Source organism: Ochlerotatus camptorhynchus, unplaced genomic scaffold, assembly GCF_037179485.1.
Source record: "Ochlerotatus camptorhynchus isolate MF236.1 unplaced genomic scaffold, CSIRO-AGI_Acam_v1.1 ptg000132l, whole genome shotgun sequence".
Taxonomy (NCBI): domain Eukaryota; kingdom Metazoa; phylum Arthropoda; class Insecta; order Diptera; family Culicidae; genus Ochlerotatus; species Ochlerotatus camptorhynchus.
In genome coordinates, this window is record NW_027040622.1 from 597,320 (window position 1) to 610,038 (window position 12,719).

The following is a 12,719-nucleotide window of genomic DNA, read 5'->3' on the forward strand; positions in this document are numbered from 1 at the left end:
CCTTCTTATTGGAGTCTATCATGTAACTCAAGATCATGTTCAATATCGTAAGCTGCGTTGCTCTCATCAGTCAGCATCCCCAAGTCTGGCTCAACTCTCCAGCAAAAGTGCGAACGATCTTTGTGTGCTCACTTTATCAGCCAACAGCACCGAGACGCCCCACAGCAGAGATCGTCGGTCGGCGCGGTCAGTTTGTTTTCGCTCGTCGAGGTGTTGGCGCGCGCTCGCAGTCCTACCATTATACCATGCTAATTGTGCGCACTTGCTACCGCGGCGGATGCTGAACCCGGTCCCAAGAGGAGTGCAATTTTCTTATCAGGGAGGACGCAATTCGCCCATCTAAAGCCAAACACAAAATGTTCCTCTTCTTCGGTGTTGTTTGCGCTCAAAGTTGACAACAACGACGACGGGAGAGGGAAGATAATATCAGTGCCATTCAGAACAAGTCCGAAGTGCTGAGAAGGGGGTGGATCGGTTGGTTGTAAAAAGCTCAAGTTGCGAACTGAATTAAATTGCATTCCGTTTGATGCTCGACAGTTGCGGGAGAAAGTCACAAGGATAGTCTACCAAACAAGGGGAAAGATGATAAATGATTCGTTTGAATTTTCGTGTATGATACTGCGTTTTGCATTGTTCTTTCATCTTAATCGATCTGTGATTAACTTTTGCTTTCGTTTTAGCTGACGACGATTCCGATACCAGTCCGCACGATTTGGAGATGGGTTCCGATGTGGAATATAACAACATCAATCTCAGCTTGGCCACCCACCTGACCGGAGGAACGCACTCGTTTACACAAATGCAGGTCAGTTCTTGTTGAATAAGGTAGGAATGATTCCTTAGTTGACGGAAATTACTTAATTGGTCCTTGCAAATGAAGACAATCAAAGTGTTGCAGAGTTAGGAATAAGGGAAGTTTGAGTTTCATAGAAATTGTAATAAGCACTGTTTTTTATACAGTAGAACTCTGTTAGTTTGAATAGCTTAAATTGCAATTAAAAGGTGCTCGTTAAGAATGTGTTTAACTGGTACCGCTACATAGGTGCACAACGTCAATGGGCACCTGTTTAGGGGTACCAGTTAAACCATTTCTAAATGAGCTCCGGTTAGTTCCAGTTATAGCTACTCAAACTAACGGAGTTCTACGGTAAACACTTCAACACTTTTAGGTCATTTGTGTCTTGTTTAGCGATGAGATTTGAAGTCATCCCCGTAGTGCAAACCAGGTGGCCAATAAGAACAAGACCGACTTTCTCCGATTCGTGGTTTGTGTTTTTCCATGGGTAGCAGACTATTCAACGGAGAAAAGACCATAAAATCAGTTCTATAAAACATATGCAGGGGCTAGACAAAATGACCGGGACAGGAAAATTTTTGTTAAAATTTATAAAGCCCCTTTTCGAAAAGTAAACAAATTTTGATGTAACTTTGTGGTGGCCAGTGGCCTCTGGAGATGTTCCGGATTTTTTGGGGGTTTTGTTCTTCATCGCTTCTTTTTTTCTGGTGTGAAAATTTATTTCAATTCATATTTTTTCATGATACTAGAAGCAATTCTGAATTAAATGCTGCCTACAGATCCAAGATCTGTTCAGAAACAGCTACAAAGAAACCATCTTGAAGTTTTGTACCCATGTTTTTATGGTTTCGGTCCTGTCCCAAATTGACCCCATTCATACGGGGAACCCATAACCTGTTCTAGGATGGCCATCGCAACCTGTGATGCTGAAAACAATTCTGGAGATATCGCGCTGAAAAATCATGAGGTTTGATATTCATATTGACGTGATTCAAAAGATTAAAATTACTGGTCACTTTACCGGAACCGATTTCAAGGAAATAGCTAGATCTCGGTTGTTTCTCAACAGAATCTGTAACCAGCAATGAATTCAGAATTGATCCTAGTATCAGGAAAACATACGAATTCAAATAAATTTTCATTCCTGAAAAAAAAACACAAGCGATAAAAGAATCAGATTTTGATATGCCCAAGGTTGCAAATACTCATTTCAGCTAAAACAATGTTTTTTTTTAATAATGAAATAATTAGATTTTTTAGAATCATATTTTGAATTGGTAGAATACAAAAAGAGGTTGTAAAGAATGTGTTTGACATATTAAACCTGTTTATTTCACTTCATGAGAGTCACAATCAGCGATTTTTCAGACGCTCACTCACTCACTCAGTCACTCACTCAGCGATTGCAATTCGCTGATTGTGACTCATAGAAAGCAAAATTTACAGGTTTTATGTTTCAAATGCATACTTTGTAACCTCGTCTTGTAAGTTACAAGTAAAACATGCCATCATACCATCTTTTGGTTTTATTATTCCGAAAAACATTATTTTAGCTGAAATGAGTATTTGCAACCTTGGATATACCCCCATAAAAACCGGATGATCTCCAGTGGCCACTGGCCAACACAAACTTTCAAATGATTTATTTAAACTGCTGTAAATTTACCTAATCTAACTAATTCGGTGACATCAAAATTGGTTTATTTTTCGAAAATGTAATGCCATTGGAATTTTAACAAAATGTTGCTATTCTATTGCTAACAAAATGTTGCTAGATCTAGGTAATAGAGTCGGTCAGTTGCCGATTTTTGTAAATAAATTATAGATCTTTTTCTACGCTTTTATTATAAGCTTCCAAATGAATAATAAAGTGATAATACTCGATCATTGAAAGTATATAAAAAAAATGTTTACTCAAAATGGTATTTTTGGTAATATTAATGACATGGAAGGGGATAATAAATCGAATATTCGACTCCTTTGTACTCGGTTGAACATTTTTACCTGAAATCTGAAAGATTCTGAGGACATTGTTCAAGACTTTATTGAGCCTGTAAATCTTTCAGAATATTTTGGAGAGCATTAAATATCTTATTGAAACCATCCGAGAAGGCTTCACGAACTCAAAAAGGCTTCCAGGACAGTTTTCAATACTTAAATAAACATGTAGATCTTTAAGAACAGAACTCCAGATTGCCTTGGAGAGTATCTTATTGATATTGATCCATGACGGGTAAGTTGTCCATAGGCTGGACTCATTTGGATTTTCAGGACATTGTTGAAGCTTTATTGAGCCAATATAATTCCAAGATCGTAACTCCATAATTGTTTGGAGAGCATTGAATACCTGATTGCAACCGTTCTAAGATCTGATGATGTGTTGAGTAAGTTGGAACCGTGCGTATCACACCACATAGCACAGGAGTGGAACTTCGGATCAGAAAGTGGCTCCACTTGTCATTTACGAACACTAGCGCACCTAGCGGTAGAAGACATCTTCTGCCTGCAGTTAAGATAGGCAGCATGCTATGATAGTGTGAGTGCACATAGAAAGCTCGTGTGGAACGCTACCACACGAACCACTTTTTGATTCACCGATTTGTTTGCACTTCCCCTTCTGTTCTGTGCACGTAGAGTCAATAGGACATCAAGATCTTAACTAAGGAGTTTAAAAAGATGTTTAATGATTAATGTTAACACATACTAACACAAAATATGCCAAACAATTCAGAATGAGCAAGAAAATAGTTTTAGCCACCTCCTTGTATGGAGAATCCCTTAGTGCTTTGGCGTGATATGTATAGTGATGTATGGTATAGTATGGTACGCCGGGACCGCCCTCAAAGGTTGCGAACAAATCCTGTAGTTGCTCAGTAAGTTCTGTGAAGCAGGAGCTTACGAAAAGATCTATCTACCAGTGGCGTCGCGTCCCCATGTGCAACCTGTACTCGACACAGGTGTAAATATTTTTTTTATGCATTTAGATATTTATAGATTTTATGGTCACATTATAGCTGCACTTCTTTACTCCAGACCACAAGTAACCATGAATACACTATTTTATAGTGTGCCTCAATTAAATCTTCGACCTTGATTTACTTCAAAAAAGATTAAATTCAGTTCGAATGGTCTGCCTAATCCCTAATGCATTGATTTCTAAGCATTTCGATATCACTACCATGACAAAACTCGTTTAATAGTGCACCTAAAAGCGAGGTTTTTTGGATGGCAAGTTTGTGAATGATCAAATGCCTGAAGTAAGCCAGGCAGACTTCTATCACCGCTTGAAACATACCACAAATTTTCCACAATACATGGCGGTTTGCACAACTAGTTGTAATTGAAACTTTCAGCAGTCACGCGTCAAACGGGAGCAACACGGAAACAGCAGTATCTGATACGCTTTGGACGTGTATCATACTTGCAGACCGGTTTGAATGAGTGAGTTTAAATTAGAAGAAAATTTTAGATGTATGGGTGCCTAAAGCGTGCATTTCTCGCTGTGCACTTGGATATCTGATTGCAGGCAAAGAGAGTAATGGAGAAATAGAGCGTAAAAGCTCGCTCTCACTCTCTTGTCAGTTGTAAATCTCTCAATTACCGATGGTTGCGCCGGTGCGCCTGTCAAAACTTATGAGCTTGCCCTGGTTCATTCTGATAGTGTTGTTCTAATGAATAAAGAGTTGATTAATTCAGGTGTGCTACCCAGGGGACTTCATGAATTTTCTCTAGATTTTGACACTTTTTTGTATCAAAAAATGTTTTCGAAAGTGTTTAACGGATATTATTTATTACACTTCAGTCGAAAGTGTTAGCCTTGTCATAAAAACAAGAATTAGTTAAGTTTTGCGATTCCTCATACTTTGGTTAGCGCGAAAAGGGCCATACAAGTTTTGTTTACTCAAGATGATAGGCCTTTCAAATGTTACGTTAGGTAGTGATTAATATAGTAATTCAAGACCAACAATTGAAATAGCCTCAACTCCATTTTGTAAACAAACCTTGTAAGGCCATTTTCTCGAGAACCGAAACCTACATTCGCAATTATAAACCACAATCGGGTTTGTTCACAAAATGGAGTTGAGGCCTTTTCAATTGTTGGTCTTGAATTGAGAATACGTCCCTCGAATTAATGGAGTTTTGAAAAATAAAACAAAAACTAATGTGTGGTATTAAACAATAACGAACAAAGTTTGGTGCACAGGTAAGCAAATGAGGCACGCGTCGCCTTTGCTATCTACCCAAGAAACACACCAGTTATATAACAGATAATATAACCGTTTTATAACTGGATTTGGTTGTAAAGATGTTTACTCTCCAAAATTGCCGGAAAATGTCTCACTTGGGTAGTTACTTCACTATTAATTTGGATGCATTGAAAAAGTTCAAAAGTGAAAATATCATGAGTTGTGGAGTTAAGGCACTAGACCAGCGTACTTCCTTTCACAAGTTTTTTGATGTTTTCACTCAAGCTATACAGTTACGTTTAAGACAAACTAGTAGCAAACAATAATACGTTTTCAGAAACAAAATATTCACGGTTAAAAAATCAAAGTAATTTTGGGTACACAACGCAAGAAAATGTTTAAATCTTAGAAAATTAAACATAACCCTCTTCATTATTTCTTTGAAATATTTTTCATGAAAAAGATTATGTAGCTTAAATTCTCATCGTTTTTTAAAGTTTAAATCAAGTTGGCATATACAAATTTACAAAAATATTAGACTCAGCTTTTGAACATTTTTTTAAAACTTTTTGTTTAATTTTTTTTTTGTTCAATTATAAAACGAAAACCAAAATCGATTCTGAGCAAATCCCGTGCCTTCCGCTAAGTTGACGTATCTAGGGACCAACCCCCAGGTCTATGCAGATACCGTCCTTCCCGTTGCAACTAGTCAGCTTGGGCGAATGTCAATCAATCCAGCAGGCCACTTTTCACAAAAGTTTTTAACATTATGTGTTTCGAAATGTACCAACAGCGTACCATAGCGTACCTTCAAGGATTTTGAACGTACCTAACAAATTTCTTGTGTTAGTTTGTTCTGCTGAATAGACGGGTGATTTTTCTAAAATCTTCATTAAACCTTCCAAAACCTTCACCTAGTGTACCGTTAACGTACCTTCCTAATCTGAGGTCCATTTTAAACGTACCTCAAAATTTACCATACTTACTCATATTAAACTCTTTAAAATACATTATATGTAAAATCTAAATTCGGATTTGGATTCCTCGGAAAATTTTAGCCCGATTTGATCCAAAAAACAAATTACTTAAGTGTATTCTACGCTACTTAATGACCAAAAACGTGTTCAATGATTTTTGTTAATTTTTAATGATTGATATTTTCAAAGAAGATGGCATTGAAAGATATTTGAAAAAAAATTTAAGACGTATATTTAAGTTTTAATCACTTTTTAGCATTTCCCATAAAAATAGCTATCAATTTTTTACCGTGAATTCCAAAAAAAAATCTATAACTTTGTCTCATACGTCGTTTCAATTGGAAGTGACGTTTTTGAGTTATGATTTGATAAACACTGTTGAGCACGCCATTTTTTTTTGCGAGATTCAAAATAAACTCAAATGTAAATCATTGACCATACCAAACAATTATGCTTAGTTTCACGCAAATCGGCGAAGGTTGCATCAGATCGATTCGTCATTGGCTAAGGCTGAGGGGGAAGCAAAAATCGTTACCGCCAAGGGCGACAAGCTAAAGGGGCATATTCAGAGAGTTTCTTCTTCCACAAAATTCATTGCCATTTTCAGAGAGTGCATCCCTGCAAGCAATTAGAGCTGATTATGAGCTAGATAAGTATTTTTTTTTCAGGTTAACATCGTTATTCAGAATGAAGAATACAATTCAGCTATCAATGCTTGTTCAAAGGGATAGGAGGAAGTCACATTCTTCCTTCCTAATTCAGTGGAAACATCGATTTTAAAAATATTGATTTTATTTTGAAATTTTAAGAATCTTGTAAATCTAGTGTTTCATGCATTCCAAGGGAGATAAGATTATGTTGAATAAAATTCTCAGAGCAGTAATTTTGAGTAGAATTCAAAGGTAGCTCTGATTGAAATATTTTGAGGAGATGTGAAGATTACTCAACAGAGAAATTTAAGACAAATTCTTACGAAATCTTGTGGAAAAATCCTTAGCAGTTTAATGAGAATCCCAAGGAAACTCTGAGGATAGTTATGAAGAAACTTTTATATAAAATTAAAGAGAATCTAAATCTGAATATGGTTTCAAAAGAATTAAGAGCAAAATTCCAAGGGAGCAGAATAACAAAAAAAAAACTTCGAGTGGCTTGAGAAAGAAGGATTTTAATAAACATTATATGAGTCTCTGGAAGGAAATTCAGAGGAGAATTAGAATCAACCATATTTTCCATCGTTCTAAGCAGACTTCTGTGGTAATTAAAAGAAGAATTTCATTGCTATTTTAAATGGGTTAACAAATTCTTTATATCTCATGTTCTTAGTTTAGTGCATGTCATATTACACCATCACTATCGAGAAATGATGAAGTATTCAGTTTTGATCAGTGTTGGGAAAATATCAAAAAATCAAATCTCACCAACGCCCATGATCACGTTTTATTTTCGTAGACAAAAATCAACAAGCAAACTACTGCGGTTGATTTACAGCAGTGATATCGCAGCTCGGAGTATCAAGCTATCAAAACTCACCAACTGCAAATCTCACAAAACTGTGGTGAGATTGAGTTTAATGATTTTTGCTTTACACCCGAATGCAACCGAAACTTTCATAACGGCTTGCAGCAGTCCCTTCGCGTCTGCCATCGGTGAAGATTAAAAAGAGATAGCAAACTATGCTTTCTCTTTCTAAAAAAACGATGTGCAATGGAATCATTTTTGTGTCGAGTCAACTCATAGCTTGATTTTTGCACGTTGTGAATAGTCTCGCAATATCAAAGGAGGTTGTAAAATCAATATTAAGCATGATATGTTGTTCCAATATCACGCGTGATATTGCGAGCGCATGAGAGCGGAAAAATATCAATTGATTTCTGATTTTGCCAACACTGGTTTACTTATTGAAGAAAGCAAACTTATTGGACGGTAGCTAGAAGCTTCAGCTGGATTTTTATCTGGCTTAAAAATTGGAACAACTTTTACATTTTTCCATTTATCAGGAAAGTATGCCTAATGGAAACATTTGTTAAATAATTTTACAAAGAAAGACAAGCTACTCTCTGGGAGTTGTTTGATGAAGACATAGAAAATTCCATCATCACCTGGAGCTTTTATATTATAAAACTTTTTAGTTATAGATTTTAGTTCGTCCAAACCAGGAATCATCAAAAATAGCAACCTGATTCTCAATAGGACTAGTAAGACCCAAACTGAAAATGTGGGAACTCTCGAATTGCTTAGCATGTTTCTGAGCTTTTTCCAAATTTTTGATCAAAATTTTACCACCTTCTTTAAGCGCTGGAATAGGTTTTTGAGGTTTTTTTTTCAAAATTTTTGTGAGTTTCCAAAAGGGTTTGGTCTAATTTAGAAACATTATTTTCAAAAGTTTTGTTCCTCAGGGCAGAGAATCGCTATTTAATTTGTTTTTGCAAATCCCGCCAGATAACTTTCATGGCAGGATCGCGTGTTTTTTTATATTGTCTCTCACGGACATTTTTAAGACGGATCAAGAGCTGAAGATCGTCGTCTATTATAATTGAGTCGAATTTAACCTCGCATTTTGGTAGTCAGAGATTCAAGAGCATAATTAACATCATTTTTGGTTTGCAAAGGAATGTTTGGATCGAAGCTATATTCCATAAATGCTCGATATTGATCCCAATCAGATCTATGGTAATTGAAAGTATAGAGCTGTTATTAGAAATTACTTCTTGGGATATTTCAAAAGTTACTGGAAAGTGATCAGAACCGAAGTAAGCATGGGTAACCAATTGGCGACAAAGTTGATATGAATCAGTTAAGACCAAATCAATAGTTGAGAGATTTCTGCTGAAAAAAAAATCATGTTTTGCTGTTTGGATATTGAATAGTGTAATAACCTGCAGAACAATCATCATTCAGAATATTACCATTTGAATAACTTTGAGCATTATTCCATGAGCAGTGTTTTGCATTAAAATCGCGAATAATGAATAATTTAAACCTATGACGGGTAAGTTTCTGAAGGTAACTTTTGAAAAAAATATTTTACTGACCTACGCTGTGGAATGGCAAATAGGCAGCTATAAACGTAAGTAGTCCAAATTTTGTTTCAACAGAAACTCCCAAAGTTTCAAGAAAAAATTTTATGTTTGATTCGTCTATGAACAATGATGGCAACGCCACCACAGGGTCCATCAAGACGGTCATTTCTATAAATGAAATAATTTGCGTCCCTCTTAACCTTATGGTCAGGCTTAAGGAACGTTTCAGCTATAACGGCAATATGCACGTTATGAACTCTCAAAAAGTTAAATAGCTCGTCTTCATTATCTTTAAGAGATCGAGCATTCTATTTTAAAATATTTAATGCTTTAAAATCCATCACTGAATTTCAAAGTCATGACGATATTGTTCGCAAATTTAACTCCAGTTTGAACAGCATCAAACATAGAGTTAGATTTTAGCATATCTGTAATCTTGTCAATTAAAATTAAGGATTTCTGTAAAAATTCCATTTTAGGAGCAGTAATTCTTTCTATATCAAAATTTTCAAAATTTCCGATAGAATTATGTTTGTCTAGTATTTTGATTTTTATCAGCTGCAATAGCAGTATAGGTAGCTCCATTAACTCGCTGAACACTGTTAGCAGCAAGGGGAGCTGGTATAGATGAAGAATTTAAAGCAGGAGTGATATTTGTACCTACGGGTACGAATGTAGAATTTGTTCCTCGCTAACCGTTGTTAACAGCATAGTAATTTGTACCTGTTTGGAAAAGTGGAGCGTTTCCTACCTGTCACTTAGAACGAGATTGTAGGATCGCTTTGCAAGTCTTCCATTTCCAAAAATTGGATTTGTGGTTTTCACCACAATTTGAACATTTAAATTTCTTAGGATCTTCCTTCACAGGACAGTCGTCCTTTGCTTGAGAGGAATCACCACAGTTCATGCACTTAGCTGTCATGTAGCAATTTTTTGTTCCGTGACCCCATCCCTGGCACTTACGGCATTGGGTGAGGTTTTGGAAACTTCCTCCAGTCTTCCTGAAGTGTTCCCACTTCACTCGGACATGGAGCATAAGGCTAGCTTTTTCTAAGGCCTTAATGTTGTTTAGTTCACTAGACTTGAAGTGAACTAAATAAAAATAATTAGAAATCTTGTTGCGCGAATCACCAGGACGGGATTTCATTTTCATTTTGATTACTTGGAGTGGCACAACTCCAAGTAATTTTGCCAGAGCATCTTTGATCTGATCCAGGGATTCACCACTGGGCAGTTCTTTCATGACAACCTTGAACACACGTTCAGTTTTGGTGTCAAAAGTAAAAAATTTGTGTTGCTTCTCAGTATCTTAACTTGAGAAGACATTTTAAAAACCGTCCATGATTTCAGCCAATGCACGGCATTCACCCCGACGTCCAATTTGCAGTGAAAACTTAAATTTCACGAAGTTCAAAAGTTCCGTGCGAAGAGCATGGAAATCGGAAGTGGTTATCACAATAGGGGGAATCTTTTCCTTCTTGGCATTAAGCCGGGAAAGTTTACTAGAATTTTTCTTTGATAACGGATCATTCTCATCATCCGTGAGCAAATCAAATTGATTGCTCAAATTAATTTCATCAGAAGGGGGATGCGTTTGCGTTTAGGCGTCATGGCGGCAGTAAATTTTTATCCAAATCGACTTCCAAGCAGATTACTTTAAGAGTCTGAAGGATCGAAGAGGAATTTTTCAAATCGATATCCAAGGAGAATTACCTCGGGTAGGGTGCAAACAAGGATCGAAGAGGAATAAGAGTTGAACAAGGTAGAAAATTTACAGGTTGAGCACTGAAAAGTGCTGTTTCGATTTGTTGTAGCGTTAGGTAGTAGTAACACTTCCTTCAGCGAAAATCAAGTATACTCATTTCAAGAACGTTAGCATTTCGAAGCTATTTTCCTATGCGATAAGTCCCGCTCCAATACATTTCAAAGTGGGAATCATTAATAATGTACTGAATTGCTTGATTGACGCGTATTGAATGAGTTGGAAATGTTTGTAGTATCACTAGTACTAGTACTAGTACTAGTACTCGGACATTAAGTATGAAAATATTGTAAAAGACAAAATGGAACGAACTCACCAAATCTGGTCAAGTGAACTCAACAAGCTGGCCTGATGTGTTAGAGGGGAAGTTGCAATTGTAGACGGATCGCTTCTTGGGGTAATCCGGTTTGTGGTAGAGCTTGCACGGAATGTCCAGAATGTAGTCTTGAAACAAATCTTGGCCATCTGGCACAATCCGCACACTGTGGAACTCGATTCAGGAAATTCAAGTATCCGTGCGCCACCAATATCACTTTACTGTTAAAAAAATCAAGAATACCGCAAAATTCAAAAATTTGACGGGAGGAAATTTTTTTGCTTCCATCTACAAGCACAGCACTTTTCGATCTTCTACATGTCGCTCAAAAATCATTCTGCGGAGGAAACCATGAGTAACCACTACTATTGCCAATATTGAAGAAAAAAACACTACCCATACCCTGATTATAAGGACTCTTTTTTCCAACTAAATACATGAAATATCAAACCAGGAAATTTATGAAACATCAACCAGGAAAAGAGGGAGAAAAATATCACTCCGGTGGCAGAAACGTCATCCACCAACATTTTGCTTGAAGCCAAAATTGTTCTTTCTTTGGCTCGATTATCTGCCAATCTAATAGCGAATTCGTTTATTATTCAGTTCCAACCTGGATCGGGTATCAGGATCGGGTCTGCTTGTTTTCTGACAAACGTCAGTTTGCTCGTTTGTTTTTAGAACCTAGCTGAGGTTGAAGTTCGCACTGACAAAAAGTTCGGTTTCGCACTCCAACCCCGATAATAAACGAATTCGCTATAAGACAGCTGATGCAAACATTGAGAAATTATGCTCCGTCCACATAGATGTTTGATTTGTTGCGCGTCAAAATAAATGTGATAAATGTTCAACAAGCGCGTACATGTAGGAATTAAATATTTATTTTATTAATTTTTAAAGTAAGCAAGCTAATCATGAAAAATTCAAGTTTCATTAATGATTATTCACATAAGATTTTGTAGCACATATGTGTCGTCAATGCGCATATAAACATATCATAAAAAACTGTAGACTACAGTGCTGACACCACCAATGGTGGTGGTTTCAGCAACCCTCCTTCTTGGCAGAGGATTGGAAAATACAGAATTTTAATATTGGATCTCAGTAGCCAACCTGTTACTCTTAAAATAACGCCATCACGAATTCTTATAACAGCTTATAATGATGATTACGATTTGCTCTTTCTTCGCAGGGTGACCTCGACCGCCAGCGGCTATTAGGCGATCGTCCTCGGATGGTGTACGAGAGCGTGCTGGACGAAGGCCTGGAAGGACTCGAACACCAAGAAAGGTAGGTGCCAGTTTGATTCAAAACGATATCTCCTTGAGTGCTCCCATCATATTTAAACGCTATTGTTTTGATTAGACTGCTTCTAAGTGCTACCACGCTAGCAAATGTCAACCTCCCATATCCTGATCACTTGTGTTTGCATACACCCCAATCTGCATCAAACATTTGAGCTCTGTTTTCGACACTATTGAGAGAAGACCTTCTTTGTGTGAGCCGTTTTATTTTAATCGAGTTCTACAAACAAACGGTGCCGCAACCACAAGGAACTAATCAATCGCTTAGCACGGTGCATAAAAGAATGCAATTAAGATGGCTTTTATCCATAGATCGATTCAAGATTGATGCTCTCGTAGATAGGACGTTCTGTTTGC

At 36.9% G+C, this 12,719-nt stretch overlaps 1 protein-coding gene across 3 annotated transcripts in view; it reads left to right on the forward strand.

The window, feature by feature from the left end:
* The window catches only part of Gdap2 (ganglioside induced differentiation associated protein 2), a 255,170-nt gene that overhangs the window by 124,166 nt on the left and 118,285 nt on the right, over positions 1-12,719 (forward strand). For all 3 annotated transcript variants that reach the window (XM_065220798.1, XM_065220799.1, XM_065220800.1), the window contains exons 8-9: positions 681-805; positions 12,251-12,348. In XM_065220798.1, coding sequence (XP_065076870.1) covers positions 681-805; positions 12,251-12,348 — 223 coding nt within the window. The remainder of the gene's footprint in view (positions 1-680; positions 806-12,250; positions 12,349-12,719) is intronic.